The sequence below is a fragment of the Aptenodytes forsteri genome, unplaced genomic scaffold, assembly GCF_000699145.1.
Source record: "Aptenodytes forsteri isolate BGI_AS27 unplaced genomic scaffold, ASM69914v1 Scaffold209, whole genome shotgun sequence".
NCBI lineage: Eukaryota > Metazoa > Chordata > Aves > Sphenisciformes > Spheniscidae > Aptenodytes > Aptenodytes forsteri.
The window spans coordinates 1,471,540-1,492,916 of NW_008795034.1; the positions used below are offsets into that span (position 1 = coordinate 1,471,540).

Genomic DNA, 21,377 nt, shown 5'->3' on the forward strand with positions numbered 1-21,377 from the left:
AGAGCTTAACATTATACGTACATCAGGATGAGTTTGTCCATGGGCACAACGACAAAGTATTTTTAAAATATCTCATCTGCCGTTTAGGTAGTGATGTACAGGACTTCCAGAAGAGCTTAACATTATACGTACATCAGGATTGAAAAGATGGTCATGTGCTGAATCCTGGAAATGCAAACCCCTGTCTGTGGACTGAGCACCAAACCCCTTCCCCTTACACACCAAGGGTGTGTGACCCTATTAAGAGGCAACGCAGAGGACAGCACGGTTAAAAGGTATAAAATAAGGGGGGGAAAAGAAAAGAAGAAAAAAGAGAAGGGCTTAAGATTCATATATAATAGAGGCAGATAGCTAAGAATAAAGGATAAAAATTACAGGAGAAGAGAAGTTGAGGCTGAACCTCAGAAAAACCTCTTGACAATTTGGACAATTACGCGGTGAAATAGTGTCCCTGGAGGCACAGAGGCACCTCACAGCTCGAGCCGATTTAAAAGCAGACAAAGCTACGGTATCTGTCCCCGGAGGAATAATCTTACAGGAGCCAGGAGCAGGGACTGAAGAGAGCCTTCCCCCTTTAACCTTTTATTCCATTACAGAATTTGGGGAACTAATGCAGCAGCCAGGTGAAGGAAACCAAAGGCACATTGCAGCCCCTTTTACTCCTTCCTACAGGTGTCTGCGTTTCTACTCTATTTTAGCTCCTGCTCTTGTCTTTTGCAGTGATCATCAAATAAAGCAATTTTCCATTACAACGCTTGTAATGATCTTCTAATGAATTATTCACTCTGCTTTAGAGAAGACACCATTTTAATGCGCGACTGGTAGCTCACAGGTAAAAATAAAGATGATTCAGTGTAGACAGGTAGGACAGACTGAAATCTGAGTGGGCGAGATGGGACACAGAGCAAAGCGGGACCACAAGCCAGTCAGCACCTGAAATATTCAGTGCATGGGGTTTGGCTTGGTCTTGAATATAGTGGCGTCACAAAATAATTCAGTGTATATCCATAACCCCCTGCACAATACCACTTGTCAAACAAGGCTCTTCTAAAATTAAATCTCAATTTTACTGGTAAGACCTATATAAAAATCTCAAATTGTTTTTAGGGTAACCCAGATCTGTTTCCCCAGACCCACCCCCAGTGCCAATTCGTGTGATGCTGCCTTTTCCAAGCCGTACAGAACCTGCAGCTTCCTGATGAATTTTAATCCCTTTTTGCCGCGCTCCAAAGCTGCTCCTGAGCAGGACCATGGTGCCTCACCTCTAAAAAGGATTCAGCCCGAGGATTGGGGCTGAACCTGCAGTCATTTATGATCCCTGCCTATGGGCATTTGGATCTTGCAACCTATTTTTAAGAAACCTGAAATCACTTAGTCCTGCAGGCAACTCTCCGCCTCTCCGAACGCTTGGAGCGGTGCCCATCACAGCCAGTGCCCTCCTGCAGCTCGTTGGGTAAACAGCATTTCTTTCCATCTCTATTCATCTATTTCTCAATAACGAACTAATCCACCACCCCCAGGATGACAAACTGGCAGGGCAGGCAGCTCATCGACCCTTCCCAGGTACCTGTTGTTCTCTAATGCAGTACAAAGTTGCAACTACCATGGCTCTAAATGCCAGTAACTCTCCCCAGATGTAACCTTTCCTCAGAAAGCAGCAGCAGCTCATGTTTTTATGTTTTAATGTTTTTCAAAATGCCCCAGAGCACAGCGCTGCCAGCCGGGGATGCTGCTGCAGCAGGATCAGGACCGCAGCAGCTCTCTGCAGGGGTGTGATCTGCAAGGTATGAACATTTCGTGTTTATTTTTAGCACCAAAAGGGTGGCTGTAAATCACTGCTCACATGGGGTCTGGCCACTCGTAGCAACGGATTTTCCTCGCACTTGAATAGAGCAGCCCAGCGCTCATGCTTAAGTACACTGCAAGTGGAGTGGGTGTCGGGGGGCTCTGCAGGGCATCCCAAATCCTCATCCTACCCATCACCTGGAGAGCATCGCTGCCTCCCCCTCCCTACCACCCCTTCTTCTTCTTCTGGCAGGACCAGAAGCAGGAGATGGGGGGCCTGGCCCAGCTGGGGGTGCTCCCAGTGCACTCCAGGCAGCGTTCAGAGCTGGGAGGCAGGAGATGCTCTTGGGTTTCATGATTAGACATAACCTGCACGGAGACCAGAGCCCAAGCAGCAGCCTTGGACCTACATAAAGTCCTCCTGGAGCCTACAGAGCTTTACACAGAAGTGCAGGGAATCACCTAGAGAGGTCCACGTGCAGGATGTGTCCCCTGGGCATGGTCAGCTTGTCTTGCTGGCAGGACCCCATGGTTTTCCAAAGGTGCACCATGCTGCGACATGGCAGGATTTACATGAAAAACAACATGTCAGATCTAAGAAAAACTATCCATTTCTGTGCCGAAATAAATATAACCACCAAAGCTATTTAAAAAGAGTGCTTCTGGAGCACTTGCATGTGGTGCTGCTGGGAGGGGATCTCCTTCTGTGAGCCACCAACCTCCGATCCTTTACCTCTGAACACGGTTTCTAAGCGCTGATGGCCTTTACTTTCCCAACGCTGGGAAAGCAAACGGCCCAGGCACCTGGACCACACACTGTCCGCAGTGAGCTCTGGGCAGCGACAGCATCTGCGAGCTGGGAAACCTGAGTTGGGCTGCATGCGACACGGACCCGCCCGAGCCGCAGGAAAAAAACTCATGCACTAATGATGCTGATATTAATAATCTTCTGCCAACCGACTTTACAGACAGACTCCATCTGCAGAGCAGTGTAATGACATAAACTCATGCTGTGTAAACACTCAACAGGGAGATAAACACTACAATACAGGTTTAATTTTTAGAAATGAAAATAAAAAGGTTGATGTGAATCATAGGAATTCTTCCAAAGTCTGCAGGTTTTGCAGCATCTTCGTCAAAGCCAAGGGAGCTCTGCTGACTTCCACAGCTGGGGATGTGACCCAGGGTATTTAAAGCTCTCCTTCACCTGGGGGCAGTAAATGCTCTGTAATTCAAGTTTTTAACCCGATAAAGTGAAGACTTAGGATAGGGTGCAATGCCCATACCTCCAGCGGCAGGTTCCACGCGATGTAGACGTGTGATTTGTAGTCGTCCATCCACACCTCGGCCACCCGCAGGGCGTTGCGCTTGGTGTAGAAACCGATGTTGTTGTTGTAGGGCTTCTTCTTGCGCTCGATGTGAGCGACCCTGGAGCAGGGCAGGACCTCCATGCTGCCACCGCACAGCCACACCTGCAACGCAACCGCACAACACCGTCAGCACGGGGTTCTGCCATGATGCAAAGGGTCCGTGTATGAATTAAAGAGAAAAACGTGGTGGGTTTTGAGGTTTCTATAATATCCTGACGAGCACAGAGCATCACATCATCTAGCTGGCAAGTGGAAACCCATGAGCAGGTTTGGCCTTTGCTCAATGGCAAGACACGCAGGGAGAATTTAACGTGTGCCCAGAGCAAAACACGTGTGGACATTAGAGGATCAGGTCTATATCCAGCACGTGGTATTAACGCATTGTAGGATTGGGTGCTGAGTTTACAGGGATGTTGCTACTAAATAAAAAGGATTAGTGACTGGAATAGTTGGAACAATTGCAAGATCTCCTCCTGCAGAAGGGATGACTCAGTGAAACATATGGCCAGGACAGATTTCTCCCCCTTGAAAACATTTGTTCGTTGTTTTTCTTTCACATGCTGTTTAAAATTCCCTTAAATCACAGTATACAAGTTAATAAAATCTTTTGAGATCTTCTTTTTCTCACACAGAAAGGCAATTCAGAGAAAGACATGCCATACCTGGGTTCTTCCCTCCCTGTTTGTCTTCACCAAGAAGTTATTTATCTTAAATTAAAGACACATATCCAGGACACCAGGCAATCATTACAAACACATATGCCAAACAGGCCTAATAAACCCAGTTTCGCCTATTTTGCAGTCTGCTCCACATGATCATTTTGCACAGCTGTTGTAACACCCATCGTTTCTGGGATCTCTTCCAGGCTCACCACCTTTTATCCCATCTGCGTTCCCTAAATTTTACCGACCCTGATCAATCCGCTCTCCTGGCACCATGAGGAGCCTCCTGGTTGTATCAGCTGCCCTTTTTAATCTCTAAGCGCTGGGTTGGGCACACCTAACGCAGGGCACGTGCACTTTCCAAGCCCAGGCGACACAAGTAAGGGACAGTACAGCAGGGAAACGTCTTTCCTTGGGGTAATCCTGCTGCTTGTGCTGTTCTCGCTTGGATTGCTGTAGAATATAGGAGCCCACATCAAAAAATCAGAGCCCCATTTATTAGCTGGTGCATAAACATGTAGCAAAAAAATCCCACCTTACTCCGGTTCTGCCGTTTGACCTTTCTGATCACTTTTAAATACAATTTCATGCCTCCAGAGCGAATTCAGAGCTGATCTCTGAGATGAGGGGCATGCCCGTCCCTCCTACCCAGCCTCAACCATGCTCGCCTCTGGCCAGCAAAGTCCACAAGGTCTGCTCGAAGTATTGCAACACGCCACATGCTGGCAAAGCAAGTAACAAGTAAAGAAGGTAGTTCTAAAGAAAAAAAAATATTTTTTAAAGGAGTGTTCCCAAGGCAATAGTTTGACAGAAACCGCCTGTGTTTCTTGCCTGCTCAGTTCTTTAGTTTCTCAATGTCCTGGTGAAATAGGAGCATCGAGCGCTGCCCTCGGGTGCTCCCAAAGCTGCTGGGTTCAACCGCAACGCTGAATAAACCTGCCAGTCCTGGAAGATCCCCAGCACCACCTGTTTTTGTAGTTTTGGGGATTTGTTAGGTTTTGTCCTGATTTGTGATCAGAATAATTATTTTAAAAATGTAAAAATCGTGAAGTAATTAAAATGTCGTTTTCCAGCAAGCTCGCCTCTAGCAGTAAAGGTGCAATATTGTCTTTCCGTGCTTTAGTTAAATAATTCACATGGCTTTATGCTAGACAGCTTTCCTAGATTTCTGGAATATCTGTACAAGCTATCTTGAAATGCATATACTGTGATAACCTGAGAGAGAAAGAGTGTTGGGCATTGTGCAAAGGGCATTGGTTATATACGTATCCACAAGCCAGTTCCAGAGAGATCAGTAAAAATTTAATTCAAAAAAGGCACTTATGCAAGGAAAGACCGTATTTCTATTTCCTAAATAAAGCCTAAATTGTCATTATAAATTAAAAAATCTAAGTATTTTTACAAGACATTTATAACCATTTCTGCTGGTAACAATGGGAGCAAGGAGAATTATTACACAGGTAACGGCCAAGTCGCACTCAGCATCGCTGTCCTCTGTGTACAGAGGAGTAATCCATGGCCCCACGGAGACGTTGCTTGTTCCCACGTGGCCTGGCAAGGACTTTCTGTTCTTGCTGACATGCAAAAACACGTGTGAACAGGTCCACAGGTGACAGCACAGGGACCGCAATCCAGGAGACATCCTCCATGGCCATGAAGCGTGAGGTGTCTTTGCCCTACAAGCTTAGCGTGATGCTCTATCCTTGCAATAACCACAACTGTGGAGCGGTGAACGGCCCCGAGAAAGGCCCCAGACTTTGTTCTCTTGGTGCCAACATGAAATGAACTGCGAGACACCGTGACCAAAAGGTCTCAGCAGACTCTCCATCCTCCAGCAAGGCTGGAAGTCATCACCTGGCTGATGCCCTGATGCATCTCGGCCACTTGTGTCCACATGCCACAGGCAAAGGCCACACTCAGTCGTGCACACACGCGCAGAGGCAGCCGCCTCCGCTCAGGTCACTGGCCCTAATGTCCCAACCTGCAGCAAGTCCACCCCTGTGGCACTCAGACCCTGAGGGCAGAAAGTTCTTTGGGAACCTTCATTTATGTCCCTATTGAGCAGCCATTTGTCCCACCAAAGACCTTTAACAAATAGATGACCTTCCTATTAAGTAGATTTTTCATGTTCATAGCAAATAAACCTACAATCGCTTAAGATACTCTATGTACTGCAACTAACAGCATTAACAGGACAATCAGTCCAGCATGCTGTTTCTGCTACTTCCTTGAAGAATTATCTCTTAGTAGATGGGTAATCAAGAGCCAGCACAACATTAAGACCAATCAGAAAAATAAGGTATTGTCAAATGAATTAATGTTTAGTCTATTTAACAAGGCAGTCTTTTATATTGCTTCCTACAAAGGATGAAATCATGATCACTTCATTTTATAAAATATGCAAGGATGTGATGTAAAGGCATGTTTAAAGACTCAAGGTAGAGTATGTAACACAGCGGGTTAAATATGATGAGCAAGTCTCAAGTTTCTCCCTTATTTTCTGACACTCAAATTTCAACACAACTATTAGCTTGCCATTCATCCACCTGTAAGGAGACGCAGAATTAAAAATAGAAGCATTCCCCTCCAGTAAATGACGGTGACTCAATAACTTCTCCATCAGTCTACACACAGGAGTAATCAAATATACAGAAAGATGCTTGGATTTATAAATAACCAGTTAACACTAAATTCTAGTGAAGAAATCCCAGAGAAACAAACAGAAAACAAATCCATCACCCAGAGATCTTTGATGTGTTTTTCAGAAAGCTCGTGGGTAATACACTTGCAATTATTTTCCAAGCAAAATGTCACCGTCCTAAGAACTCAGCGTGGAAAAGCAGCAATTCCTCTGAAGCAGTGAGATGTCCGAGTACGGCTGAAACTGCATTGGCCATCTACTTTCTAGAAATGTTTGCATGTATGGGAGGTAAACTCTGGTTAGCACGAGACTGCATCACCTTGCTCCAGCGATGGGATGACCCAGCTTTGCTTTCTAATCACCCTCCAGAAGCACGAAGGTGTCACGGGTGTGCGAAAGCATTCGTGAAACAGCCAGCATCTCAGTGACCTGCACTGGGGATAACCCAAAATGGGGAGCAGATTCGGCGTGATGCAGTATGGCAGCAGAGCTACAAGGGAGGTGCAGGCGCCTCTCCTGTGCACGTGTACCTGCATGTTCGTGTGGGCGTGCAAGTACTCGGCAATATTCAATAGCAACATATTCCTCCACCTCCCAGCCAAGACATCAGCATCTCCTCTGCCATCTGCCTTCAGGCCTCCATTTGCAAAATCGAAGAGTTGTTTTTACATTCCTCTTGTGGAGCATTCTACATGTCACTCCTAATGACAGCGAGGGCATAAGTAAACGTAGCATTTGGGAGCATCCTGGAAAACAGCGGTGACCAGGCCTGTTAGATGGGACTGCAAGCAAGCCAAGGGAGGAGACACCCTGGCATTGCCTGAAGAAGTGCACGTCCCCTGCACTCCTGGTAATGGAGGGAGAATGGAAGACTGCTCACAAAACACAGTGTACCGATGGTCCTTTGCGCGTGTAATAGAGACAGCGAGAAAATCCCAATTTCGCTTGACCAACTCATTGCAACAGCCACAGAAACAATTTTCAAAGCATTAAGCAGTTAAGAACAATTACTGTCCACGATCCCCTTTGCCCTCAAAAATATACTGCGGCTATCAGTTTGCTTTGCTCCTGTCTGCCAGAGCCAGCAGTTACTCTCAAGGAGCATTATTCAAACAAAAGGGCTTTTGGCGATCTGCCTAATGTCAAAGGAGCCAGCCAGGCAGAAAAGGGTGACCCAGAGAAGACCCACCACCCAGGAGGGTGCCAAAAGCCCGTCCTGTGCTACACCAGGCTCAAGGCATCGTCTGCGCTCCCCAGACAAGCAGGGCTAGAAATACATGTTGGAGGGGTTGGTCAGGCTCATGCCTTGAGGCTGGCGGTGCTGGTGCTGTTAGTGCTTTACAGGTCTGGTTTGCTTGCAGGGAGCAACCCAGAAAATGTGTTTGGATGCCACCTGGGGCAAGCAGGAGGATGCTGCTGAGCACGGGGGGCTGCCGCCTTGTCTCACCCCATCCTATCCAGCAGGTCAGAGCTGCTTTCTCCACCGCATGCTGTCCCCCTCCGCTCACCCCACGGAGCGGGGGCCCCTCGGGGCTCCCTCCCTTGGGTGCAGGTGCAGCAGCACTGAAGTCCAGCCAGCGCCTGCTGAGCAGCAAAGGACACACACAGGGGAAGGCACGGCTGCAGCTCTAGCAAAAGAATGGGCGAAAAAATTAACTTTGAAAACAGAAGTTTTAATGCATATATATTAAGAAAACCTTGTTCCCCTCCCCAGCCTTCTGCAACCAGTCCTTGCTATGCCACGGTGCCCACTGGCAGGGAAGCAGAAGATGAAATTATTAACTTAAGGAGAATATTTTCATCAGAAAATACTGACGCAGGGGCTGCTTCCCCTGGGATGACAGAATAACTCGTACGTCGCGCTTCTCTTCACACGGCTGCAAGCCATACAAGGGAATTTGGGCTCACCATCTGTTTTTTGCACAAAGAAAGCCAACATCAGAGAAAGAGAGGACTTCTGCAAGATCAGAGGCAACACTGGGGCCGGTCCCTCACCCCTTTCCAGCCCACAGAGTGCCAGGATGGTGCCCTGCCCCAGCACAGCACCTTCTCCTCTCAACCATCAGCCTCTCCAGATGAAAAACCATACTACTGGCACCCCTGGGTCACTGCCTTATATAATGCTGTGCTTCCTCCTCATCCCTGGGATATCATTAACAATAATAATAACAAAAAATAAGAAGGGACAGTGACTACCTTGGGTCCTGGACGCGGCATTCTAGCTGGAGCATGGCGTGACATCCATAAGGAACGCTGACAGCTCCCATTAAAGGATCCTGACTTTAGTGGCTTATACCTTTGCCAAATTTTAACTATTCAGACTGAAATATATCCTAGAACAGCTCGAGCCCATCTGCAGTTAATGCAAAGAGACATCATGTCTAATGGTGTCAAGATGAGTCTGCGAGGTAAACTTTTAATCTCTGAATGTATTGTGACAGAAGGAAACGGGGGGAAAAAACCCGCTCCTAACTTTCATTACACAAACTCCAGGCTTTTTCAGCTGATAACTTCATTTCTAAGGTGATTAGCAAAATCATGCCTTAATTAGCAATAGATTTCCCATTTAACAGCATTGCCTTATCTTCACCCCCCTCCTTTCTTTTAAAAGTAACTTCCTAAGTTAAGGGAAAAACACAATTACCCAGGGCAGCTAAAATAATAAGGAATGTATCAGAACAAAGACCTAAATAATAAAATTGAGAAACAGCAAAAAAGGCAAAGAAATAATCATTTCTCCACATGCTCCCTCGTATAGTTCTGAGAGATGGTATCTCTCCAAATTACTCCGTTTGTCAGAAGAAACAACACTTTTACAGATACATTTCCAGCTACGTATCTGAAGCTGTTTCTGTCCTTTCTGTTCCCGTTTTGGCCGTGCTCCATCCCACGTCCCCGCAGGACATCATGGGAGGACGTCCCCAGGCCCAAGCTCGCGCTGCCACATCCTGGTCCCCGAGATGCCAGAGCAGCGAAAGGGTCAGGAATGGGATGAAGAAGTCGCTCCCCAAAACCTCTGTAATTCCTTGTGCCCAAAGCGACAGCAGGGATGAGACTCGAGCAGGCAATGCCGACGTGGGGCAGGGAAGCCCAAGCCAAACTCCTCACCCCCAGGCAGTGGGGTCAAGGATTCCCACAGCAACAGCTTGTGCAAGGAGAGGTAAACACGCTGCATTTTTTGGGCAACCACCCCTTACACTTAAAATCCCTCTTGAAGAGAGAGGTACCTGCCTGTTTTTTAAGCATCCTCAGCACAGAGCAAAGGCAGTGTGCTGGCCTTACTTCCTCTAGAAAGCCTTATGGTTTGGTACTTAAAACAAGTATAACTTAGCAGTAGTACCTTTATTCTCCTGGCACAAGGTCCTTGTAATGTAGCGGTGAGAGACACACACCACAGCGAGCCTGTTAAATCCAAATATTAGTAAATAAACATCTCCATGCCATTAGCTGATGCCTGTTTATGGGTGACAATCAGAAGTTGCATGATTCACACACAGCAAGCTGGATAATTTTTTTTTTTTAATATCTATATACACACACACTCTATATCCTATATCATCATTGAAGTGCTCCTTCAAACTACTGTGAATGCCACTATCTCATGCAACAATCACAACAAGAACCTTAGTAGAAATGTTGAATTACATGAAGGTGAGTTAAGAAACCACATATAGAGGGGAAAAAAAAAAAGAAGGAAAATCAGCTCTCTTTGGGAACTTTTTACTTCCACCGCAGTGGAATATAGTATTCATGATCTCTGCAGGTGGACACCAGCACTCCTTGAAGAGGACTGCCTTTTAATTTGGATATGTGGATTTTCACAGATCACATCAAGGGAGGACTGGTGGTGTGAGAATTTATACAAAAGCAGTGACTGTACCCCCTTTGAGGCCATTTTGCTATAGATCCAGCAAGGCTGCAGTGCTGTATCTACAGCCAAGGCAAACAACCAGACCAACCGGATGGTGAAGCATTTCTCAGCGCGAGGAGGGACAAACCCTCTGGTACGTCGATCTCAGAAGGCAACACCAGGTGGGTAGGGACAACGTCTGCACTGATGGACCCAACAGAGACCCTCCTCTTGTTGGAAATCTCAACACAACTTCATCCTGAACAACTAATAAATTATCTTGGAAACCTCTATGAAGAAGCGAGAGACTCGGCATCCTGCAGCCAAAACAGGAAAAGGAGTTTCGTTGCTAAACCTGTAGATTTGTTTCATCCCTCATGAGGCCACAGAAACCCTTTCTGAGATTATCAGGGCCAAGCAGCCAGATCAGGTGTGGTATTCATGTGCCATTTCCTTAAAATATGATTTTTGAATATTCACCTGACCAAGCAGAGAATGGAAGTGCAATACTACAGTTAAAACAATAAATTCTTTTTCTGTTTTGGCTTTCCTTCTCTCAGATTTTATCCTCATGGATGATACCACTTTGGACAGGTTCCTGTCTATGTTGTGCCAGACCAATAACAGAAATGTGCAGATTGTCCAGTGTCCAAATGTCTTAGCTTTCCTGCTGAGACTACTAAATTCATTCCTTTTATAATGGCCACTTAAAAATGCCAAATAAGAGTGGAACTCAGGTGCACAATTGACTCCACAATTCCTAACCTATAGAAATACCAGGTAACAGCTACGGTTTTCGTCCTCTTAACTCGCCAAGGAACATAAATAGTTTAACATTTGGTATATTGGAGACGTTAGAATAAAGCAAGCTGCACATCAATGCAAAGTAGTGATTTCTCTGCGCTGCCACAGTTCAAGGAGAATGATATACACACCGCAATTGTGTTTGCTCAAACTGGAGGCTTTTCCAATGAAAAATTTATGCTGTGCTTCTCCAGCAAATGCAACACAACCTGTTCTAAACAGTGCATCATTCCTGGCTACAATAGGTATTGATTTGACTTTATCACCAGATAAGGTACATAAGAATGGGCTTGGTGGGAAGCTACGTTTAAAAGACTCCGATCACAAAGCACAGCACGGGGAGGATTAGCTGTAATGACAACTGTCCGCATCCTCTTGGCTCAGAAAAACTGCTGAAACAAAGCATTTCGCTTCTCAGTGCATCGGGACTGATATTTTAATTGCTGCAAAACTAAACTGTAGCAACCAGAGCGACTGTAGCTTTGTCATTTTAGCACTTCCAAAAGTTATTTTAAAAAAAAAGAGGAACAGGATATTTTTAAATCCACATCTTGCAAATGCCTGCTGAAACTGGAGAGATGCTCTCACACCTGAACTCCCATCCTTGGCTGGAGCTGGAGCCAAAATTGGTATCACCAGCTCCCATATGGCTGAGTCCCGCATTCCTGCAGAGCACAAAGTTCCAGTTAGGCGCTGAACTGGTTTGCAACTATCGTGGTATAAATCTGGGTCTCTCCTAATAAGTTTAGTACTAAAATTCCTCAGTACACTGATGTTATCTGATCAGCCTTGGCAGCATGACAAGGACTTGATTGTGTTGTAATAGTATAATGCGAAGATTATTACAGACTCGTAAAAGACAAGTGCCTTAAAAACAGCATCAACAATACCTGTAAGCCCTTTCAGAAGGAGAAGAACATGCTGGGCTTTACACACTCGTAGTACAGAAATTACCTGCAGCATTTGACCCTGAACTTGGAGGTCGCTCTTTTTTTTTTTATTGCCAGTAATGTACCAAAAGCATCTTGATCTCATTTTCCCATTACCATTTCTGTCAAAGCTGTAAAAATAAAATAGCGTAAATAGTTCAACAAAATTTTGATCTATTTTTCGTGCAAAAAAGCCTTTAGAGAAAATTATTCGTAGACTGTTCTTTGGACTAACACGATTCCATGTGGGGAGCGGCAGGAGGAGGGGGGAAGGTGCCATATATCATTTTAACCATAAGAGGCAGTTCTGAAACAGAATTATTTATGCAGAGAGAGGCAGGCGCGTGATAGAGCAGCTCCTGAGCTGACAGCACCCCGGCTCCACTGAGCTCCTTCCAGTCCTCTTAACTCCAGCACATCACGACTGCGGCTTTTGTGATCTGTAATTATAGATATCCTCTCATCAGACGCTGATGGGGAAGGCGCTGGAAGGAAGCCGAGCTCCTCCATAGATGTTCATAGATGGATACGATTGAATGTGACTCAGCCTATCCTCTCTGCAGAAAACTGCTCAAGTAACTCATCAAAAAGAGCAGCTAATGAGTTTAAAACTAGAGCATGCAAATATAGAGGGAGGAAACGTATGCAGTGTCTGTGTGTGTCTATTATTTGGTGTTAATGCCTATGAGTACGTACAGATGTGTACACACACGAGGTATTTTATGCCTTGTCAGTGCTCAAAGCCAGACTGACAATGTTTCCTAAGCTCTCCGATGTTTTTGCCACGGTCTTTCTCATTCATTATGCTTGGAAAGGATTCTGAACAACAGTGTTGAAACAAACTGTCAGGTTTATCTAAGGCTCTCTACCTTCGTTTTAGATCTTGTTCATCTTAGGAGGGGCTTCAAAGGGTCCTGCCCATCACTGGTGCACAGAGCCTGCTCTGCCACCCAGCCACCGCCGAGGCAGAGGGAGCTCCAAGCCGGTGGGATGTGTCTGAGCCACTGGTATTTACATTCCTTTGAAAAATGCACCATTCTGAATTTTATTGCTGCGTTTTAGTTGATTGTGGGTTAGACAGGAGGAAATGCTCAGAGTTGATGTCCAGAAGAGTTGGAGGGAGCCAGCACAAGACCTGTTTTTTTGGTCCTGCCAAAACCAAGAGCGATGCTGCGTTGCCACAGACACCTGTCACTTTAGTAATGAGCTATGGGCAGCTCAGGCAGGACAAGTGAAATTTGGAAGCTAGCTGTCGTCTGGCCCTTGTTTTAGAGGGGAAGAAGTATCTGCCCATTTTACTGAGGTAAGCCATCCTCGTCTGCGGGCTGTTACGTGCTACTGCCCAATGCACTCCCCCGCCCAGCACCAGGTCTGCTGCAGACGGTGTGTGCAAGTTTGAAATGTTAAACTAAGGTCCAAACCAGATGGTTAGAGACCAGGGCAGCTCTGTCATATTTTTGCCATTCACTCTGCCATCTGCTTATTTTCTCTGGCAGTGTTAAAATCCCCTCTTCAGTGGAGCCGTCTTGTACTTTGAAATAATGAATACTTTGCAACTCAAAGCGAGTATGAAGGTATAAAGCCTGAGCAATTGCTGTGGCTCTGAAGCTATCATCAGTAAAACCACTGATTGTCACAGACAGCCTTCAACCTCTGCTAAAAAATGATGTTAAAATTCTAGTACATGTGCAGGTAAAGCATTGTGCAAAGGCTCTCTAAGATTAATAACCTACTAACAGCTGCTCATCTCAAAAGTGGTAGGCGCCATCATCTGTTGAACATCACTCCTTCAAGTCTGGCCAACTCTTGAAACATTTCCCATCAGGACAGAACAGCCGCTGAGCTGGAGCTGTGATTTTAAATTTGGAAGCCCTGTCTTTGGGGGCAGCGTTTAGGGTGGTAACTGTGGCGCAGCTGCTTGATCTATCCATGAAACACTCCAAGACCATTGAATTACCTTGGTGGCTATCCATCTGGGCTCTCTCATCTTCAAAAGTTTCCAGAGCAAGCAGCCAGGTCTCGTACTCACTGTTAGATGTTGGTTTAATAAAGACCACAGCATTTCCTTGATGTAGACGTACTTTGGTTGCATGGCCACTGATTTCAGAGGACTTGAACTTGCTCACAGCAGCCAGAAATTCAACCCTTCAACTAGCACACAAAAGCAATAGGCAAGAGGACCGAGGCTGTGCAGTGAGTGGGGACAGATTTGGAAGGGATAGAAGCAAAAATGTGTCTGATGCAAAATGGGTTTTTTATTCCCATTATACACAGCACTGTTTAAAACCAGCTGAATTCCTATTTTTATTAATAACAGTATTAACACTGCTCCTGTACAATCTAATCTTGATCAAAGCCTTGTTTGGATGTTAAGTCCTGCCCTCCCTGAGATCAGCAGCACAACTCCCATTGTCTTTCCCAGAGCCAGGATTTCAGCCTCTCTCTCTAACCAGCAACAGCAATAGCTTTGTGTCAAATGCAGAAAGGATTCACATGGGTTTGATGAGAGCTGTCGTGGACACATCTGCACGCCTGGGTGTTACGTCCTCCACATTACAAAGGGCCTTGTGTCGGTGGCATGAAGAAGGCAAATATCTCTTGGTCAATTCATGTTTTTCCCTATCTACAGAGAACATGCACGTCTGGATTATTTATAATAATTACAGAATCACAGGGTACCTTAAGAAAATACTCCAGATCTGCTGGCAAAGCTGCTTGCATGAGCCCTAAACCTAATTCAACGAAACCCAGTGAAGGCAGAACATATTTACTATTGCACTGTTTAGGGTGACCCAACCCACTGGAACAAGAGCACCTTTGGTTGCAACTCCATTAGGAGATCTGAGGTGACATTAATGTCCAGAAGCGCAGCAGTAACCCTGCCCCAGCACAACCACATCCACCTCTGCCTACGCCCAACTGGGCATCAGTCGTGCTCATGTATCCCACCGCTACGGTAGGAAAGTGTCCTTCATGGCTGCCCAGAAAGCATCTTGCTTCACATCCAGTCCTCTTATAACCCACATTGCAAATTGCTCCTTTGATCCGCAGCACCAAACTACCAGGGTAGAGATCAAAGTGGTTTTGAAATCCTACCTCTGCTGCTTGCAGACTGCATTAGCTTGTTACAGCTGGCACTCCACTCCCGAGGAGCACGTTTCAATGCTCCCCAGTTCCTGAAAGCCCAGCCATAAAGCACCTCCTTCATTTCTTTCCGCTTGCCTTGGGGTCTGGTCACAGCGTGGACACCACTTTGCAGAGCATCACAACTAATGATTTTTCATGAAGCAAACACCGGCTGGCTGTTGTGCTCATTATACGCACCTCTTCAGTGCAATTTAATGGCAGTGAGACCCAAATGAAGCGTTACCTCTGTGCTGTCCCCAGGTGACTCTCTCATTACCTGGCTGCCGTGCTGCAGAAGAGGCGGCACAAGCTGCTACATCAGGATGTCCTTTTGATCATCCTTCCCAGAAGGGACAGCTAGGTGGATCTCCATGCTGGCAGAGTGTCTGGCCACTGCCCTGAACGCTGGCTGAAGGTGAAGCTACACACACAGAATTGCTGTAAATCAATCATGTGTAAGGCTGCACTTGACAGGTCCAAGCAGCAGCTTTTTGTGAAAGACAAAACACACAGACACACAACCACTTTGGTGTTTAGGCATCTGTTTGTGCTCATGAAAAACCTGAAATATCCCAAATTCCTTATTTTTCCCCTGCAGATGTACGTAGTATGTAGTCCAAGAAGTATCTTGAGGAGCAGAGGAGTGGGTAGGAGAGCCATAGCCCCTCTGCCCCTACAGTGCCAGCTGGCTGGGTGCGTGGCTGTGAGCATCCCAGGGCTGCCATCCTCCCTCCTACGTGCACCTTACAGCGAGCTCTGGTTCTGTACCTATTTTGATTTCAAACTATTTATATTACTGTGACCAGGAAAATATGCCTTCCCTATGCTCAGCTCCCACAGCCAGGATGCAGAAGAAGAGCATCCAGCACTGGGACCACAAGAGGTTGTGGAGCCTCTGTTCTCTATCCTTGACTGGGCAAGTTCCTGGGAAAGCTGATCCGACTCTGAAGCTTGGCCGGCTTTGAGGTGGAAGTGGACTACAGCCCTCCAGAAGTCCCTTCCAGCCTCAATTATTCTACAATTCCTGTGCAGAGATGCTTAAGACAGATGTTTGGAGGTCACAGTGAGGACGCCACTGGGCTAGGGTAGGGAAAGTGTGAAATACTTGTGTCTTGGTTCTTCCACTGAGCATCTTGACAAGTTATTTCTGTGCTATCTACCTTTGTTCTCTCCTTTTACAACTTGTGTAGTCTAACTGAGATACAATCTCATGAGGGGAGAGGCTGTCACAACATATGTGCCTTGCTCCTAGTGCCACAGCGGTCTAACCTCTGCTGAGGCCCGTTCAAGATACTGGAATACAAGGAATGATTTCGTACAGTAGGACTCTTAGGGATATTTTAAACTTTAATGTCTACTATGGTGTTTTTCAGACGTTTCTAATCTCTGAGTCCTGTGAAATTTTCCAGTTGAGGAGAAGGTCCCTTCAGAAACTTCTCCAAGTTAGATTACCGTACAGCATGTAAGAAGTTTTTTTTCTTACCTTCTTCACAGACACTGTAAAATAATTCCTGGACAGCCAGTGTCCATCGGCACCAGACTGAAAACCCGGTCTGAGATGTTTTCTAGGCTCCCTAGAGCATGAGGGAGATGGGACCATCCATCGTGTGATTCTGCTAGACTAGACAGCTAAACACAGGTGAGAGGGATCAGGGTATATATTCCTTTTTGTCCATGTAGCAAATAGCACGCAAGGACCTGAACTGTGGCTGGGGTCTATAAGAACAACAGGCTGGTGGACAAGGAAGACATGCTTCGGAGTCTTTTAAAGGTCAGTCTCTACTTCAGCTGAGCAAAGATCTTCAATAAAGTTATAACAGAGAAGCTGAATCAGGAGAAGAGAGCTGGGCAGCACAGGCATATTGCCAAGTGTTGAAGGATAAACCTTAAGGAATTCTGATGTGCAATAAAAGCACTGTTTTTCTGAACAGTCAAATCTCTCAAGTGAATTAAACCGTGCTGGAAGTTGGTGAGAACAGTCGTTTCCCAAAATGCTCTTACAGCTTAGCTGCAGGAGCTTCATCTGAAGTCTTTGGATCAAAGCAAACCAAAACATCTCTGAACGGGTCATAGACTCAGTTCATGGATTTATTTACAAAGTTGAGGCACTAATATTATTTATTTTGCATGAAATGTGCAGAATAGAGATAGTGGCAAACACATACAGTAACACTTTCATGTGTTCAATCTGATAGGATACTGTTTATTCATTTGATATTCCTGTGGTTACCACACTTCTGTGCTTTCCCTTGTCCTGTTCTGTATAAAAGTCTCACTAAATATTTAATAGATTTTAAGAATTTCAATTCTAAGTCTCCAAATGCATAGTTGTTGTTTAAGATCACCTAATATCCATTTGTTTCTATTTGCATATTACAGCCCTTTTTAAAATCACCAGTTAATTTACTCCTCAAAAAAACAGAAAGCCTCTGTAGAATAATGATGCTCTCAATCCCTGCAAAAGGTACTGCAAGCCTGGTTAGCGGCACTACATTTCACTCAGCACAGGACAATTTCGAGACTGCATTTTAATAACGGGAGCACAGTCCTTACCCGTTCTTCCCTGACTCCTCTTGTCCTTGATTTGCCAATTAGAAATAACTGCGGTGGAAGTGATACAATCCCACAATGCTGGTTTCAGACAGATTGTCACCCGAATAGCTATTAGAGAGCCATAAAAAGAGCTCATAAGGAATTTTTTTTCCCAATGAAGCGTGTTGATAAAAACAATTAATGTTTTCATTTATTTATATGTATACATACTTACGAACACACATACTCAGATATTTTATTCTAACACGAAGAAACCAATTACCATTCCCTGTAACTGAGCGCCTCAAAAAGCACCAAGAAGTATGAAAATGGTGATTATAGTCTAATCAGACATTTCCAGGGAGATTATTTCTACTTTTTCAGCCAAAGCCTGGAACAGCACACAAAACAGACTCTCACTGTAGAAATTTGCCTTTAAGTCAAAATTGCTATTTTCCAAGTATGCCAAATTTGGGCTGCATTTTAGGCCACTCCATGTGGTGGCATCCACCTCCCACATGCATTCCCGCCCATTCCCTCGTAGTCCACACTGCTCCGGCTGTGGACATCTCAGAAGCGTGATGAAAGCCCAGGGCACCGGGCATTCAAAAAGCCAGTGCTGGGCATCCTGCAAAGGCTGAAGGCAGCACGGGGAGTACCACACACATCTGACGAGACAGATAGAGAGCAACCGCTGGGTCATGCAGTCTGACTGCACTTTTTCTCCCTTTTTCTTTTTGATTGACTCCAGGCATCCTTATCAACTGGAGCGTCCCATGACTGCAGGCTCCCATGGCCCCAGAAGTGCAGAGTCAAACAGTGCCTCCCCTGTGGGAAGATCACATCTTCTGCACTGTGCTCTGCAGGGACGCGTGCCTTATCTGTGCTGTGTAAAGATTATGACAACAAGCTGGCTTTGCACACACACTAAGACTCCAATGGCAACCATGTGCCGGTATCCGTGGATGAGAATGAGGAACAAGGCAAGCACATGGTGACACCTGCCCCCAGGTCCTTCCCAGGTTCAGGCAATCTGTGGCTTAAGGACTCCCTGAGAAAGAGGTGAAGTCTTTGTATTCAATAGCCCTCTGCAGATTTAATTTCGTATTTTTTTCCAGGAGCAGCCATGGGGAGAGCAGCTTACTGTTTCTAAGTGTCTGCAAAAGCCAGGCCAGGGCTTTTGCATGTCATGACCGTGATACATCTTGAACAATACGACCTGTGCTTTTATTTCCCATCTCTTGACAACTAATTTGCTTCAGGCCATTGCCAGAATACAGCTCTGATGGCATTTAATGTGATGGGGCTCTATGGGATTCAAGATGACCCCAGTATGTAGGGTGGTTGTCTTCCTCGACCATGTGAGACTGCCTATGCTCAGTCTGAGCTGGGCCCAACAAAGAAGGGTATTTTTTTATAAAAAAAACATACTTGTTATCCTTTGACTGGAGTAGGACATGCCAACTCACGAAGAAGGGCTGGTCTCTCCAAAAACATTTCCTCTTTTTAATTTGGCCTCTAAGATAAGCCGCAAAGCTCTGGATTGCTGAGCACAGGCTGACTTTGGGGGCTTTGCTCCTTCTCAGCAGCTTTGCTACGTGAGACCAGAGCAGCTCTGCTGCAATTTCCTGGACAGAAGACCATCTTTCCATTTTATTACACATCTGCGCTGTAGACTCAGTGCCCTGTGGGAAAGCCATTTCCTCCATCCCTTTTCCTTCCAGCAGCTCCAAGATTGGGGAGGGCTAACTGGAGCAGGCAGGGAAGGAAGCCAGGCTGCTTAGGAGGCGAATTCTTCTCCCGTCCCTCAGTTATAGCCAGAGAGCAAAGAGTCCAGGGAATAGCCTGAATTTCTTTCATATATAAGCAGCTCTCTTACAAGAGGGCTGGCTGATGCAGCCGGGTTTCACTCAGTGCTACAACAGCTCCTCCACGTCAGCTGTCTCCAGAGAGCAGCTGAGAAGATGTAGGCAGTATGGTTTCATGGGAAGAAGATGAAGAGTGAGAGTTTCCAGATGAAGGATGTATGGGAGAAAATGGGCAAACAGGAGCCCATGTGGTGTGGGTGCAGCTGGGATGGTACAGCATCACATGCACCATCACAGCGCAGTCCTGTTGTGTTTAGTCATGCTATGCCTCTACAGTGAAGCAATTCAGCAGAAGAGGACTTCCCAGGCTGGGCTGCATGCTATACATCTACAGGACTTCGATGGCATCAACACCCAGAGGCAACAAGTCCTTTGTTTTGGACCAGGACAGAAACCCAGCAAAAGCGCTGCTGCTTCTCAAGTACTCATGACAGCTCCCAGGAAGGGGACAACGAGGCAGGCTTCCACAATCAGAAATTAACAGCCTGTATTAATCACCCTACCTTGTGGGTGTTTTCCCATCAGATATTACGTCAAAAATCAGTAAGTTTAAGGTTCTTCATCATGTCATCCACCCATCTGGCCAAGTTCCTGCTACACATCTGCTTAGATATACATCTAGTTCAGGCCAGGGCACCACAGCTTCTGAAACGGCCCTGGCCCATGGAGGGGACATTCCTGTTCCCTCTCTCATTTGGCCTAAATATATTGAAAATCACCTGTTACAACATGCTGGCACACCAGGGATGAGAAGGGCAATGGCACCTGTTGTGTAGGGCCTTCTGCTGGCTCATGGACTTTTGTGAGGCACCAGTGAAGGACAAGAGCAAGTCCCCGAAGAGCCTGCTGACGCCCAGGTGGGATGGGTGGGTGCTTGTATATCAGCACTCTCACCAACATATTCAAAATGCTGTATCTGGAAAAAGGTTGTGCTGTGGAAAAAGCAATCCCTGTCATTTAGCAGGAGTGCAGAAGAAGGAAAGACATCACCTGTTAACAGTAAACAATTAACGAGGCCAGACTGTTCTGTTATTTTCATCTGAAAAAGATGGGTGCTTCTGACGTAACTGTCACCGAGATAATTTATTCTGCCACGTTTTCTGCCATGTATGTGAAGTACCTCCCAGGCCATTTATCTAAATGAAGTATCATGTACTTATAAACAAGTAAGTGTACGGTGGTTACCCAGCCATGTTCCAAATTCTGCCTCATCTAAAGAAGAGATTCATCTTGTTTTGGAGCCCACTTCAAGCTTTACTCCTGCCTCTTCCAAGCACTCACAGTCACTTACACATCTTGAGCCAGCTTTCATTAAATTGAGATTAAAAGGACTTTCTCCACAGACAAAATCATAAAATGGAAAATGTCTCATCTCAGCTTTCGCCTCCAAATACGAGGCTTGCCATTCAAGGGTGCACTAGCACTAATAACTTTTCTGCTGAAGCAGCTACTTCTATTTTATTCCTTTCAAGTGCATGACAGAGGCTACAAAACCCAGAGCAGCCGCACAGGACATGTTTTTAAGAACAGCTCTACGGGACGGTGTGCACTATGTTTTGCTCTGGGAGACTCTACTGCACCACAAATACAAAGGACACGGATGTGAAGTGCCCCGCTCTTCACATCACTTTTCCCTTACAGGTATTTGCTGTATGTATATATGTGAATTCAGCATATAAAGGTCTGGCCATGTCTGAAAACAGAGATGAGTCAAAAGCATCTAAAAACTTTTTCTTTAAAAATTTGCAATATGGTGATTTCACTGAAATTCCACTAAAAAGGAAATGTAGCATTTCAAGATAATGGATCA

General features: G+C 45.7%; 1 protein-coding gene across 1 annotated transcript in view; it reads right to left on the reverse strand.

Annotated features, from left to right (window-relative positions):
- The window catches only part of WBSCR17 (Williams-Beuren syndrome chromosome region 17), a 216,900-nt gene that overhangs the window by 13,730 nt on the left and 181,793 nt on the right, over positions 1 to 21,377 (reverse strand). Inside the window, exon 7 of the mRNA XM_009276396.2 lies at positions 3,072 to 3,257. Within this exon, the coding sequence (XP_009274671.1) occupies positions 3,072 to 3,257 (186 nt within the window). The remainder of the gene's footprint in view (positions 1 to 3,071; positions 3,258 to 21,377) is intronic.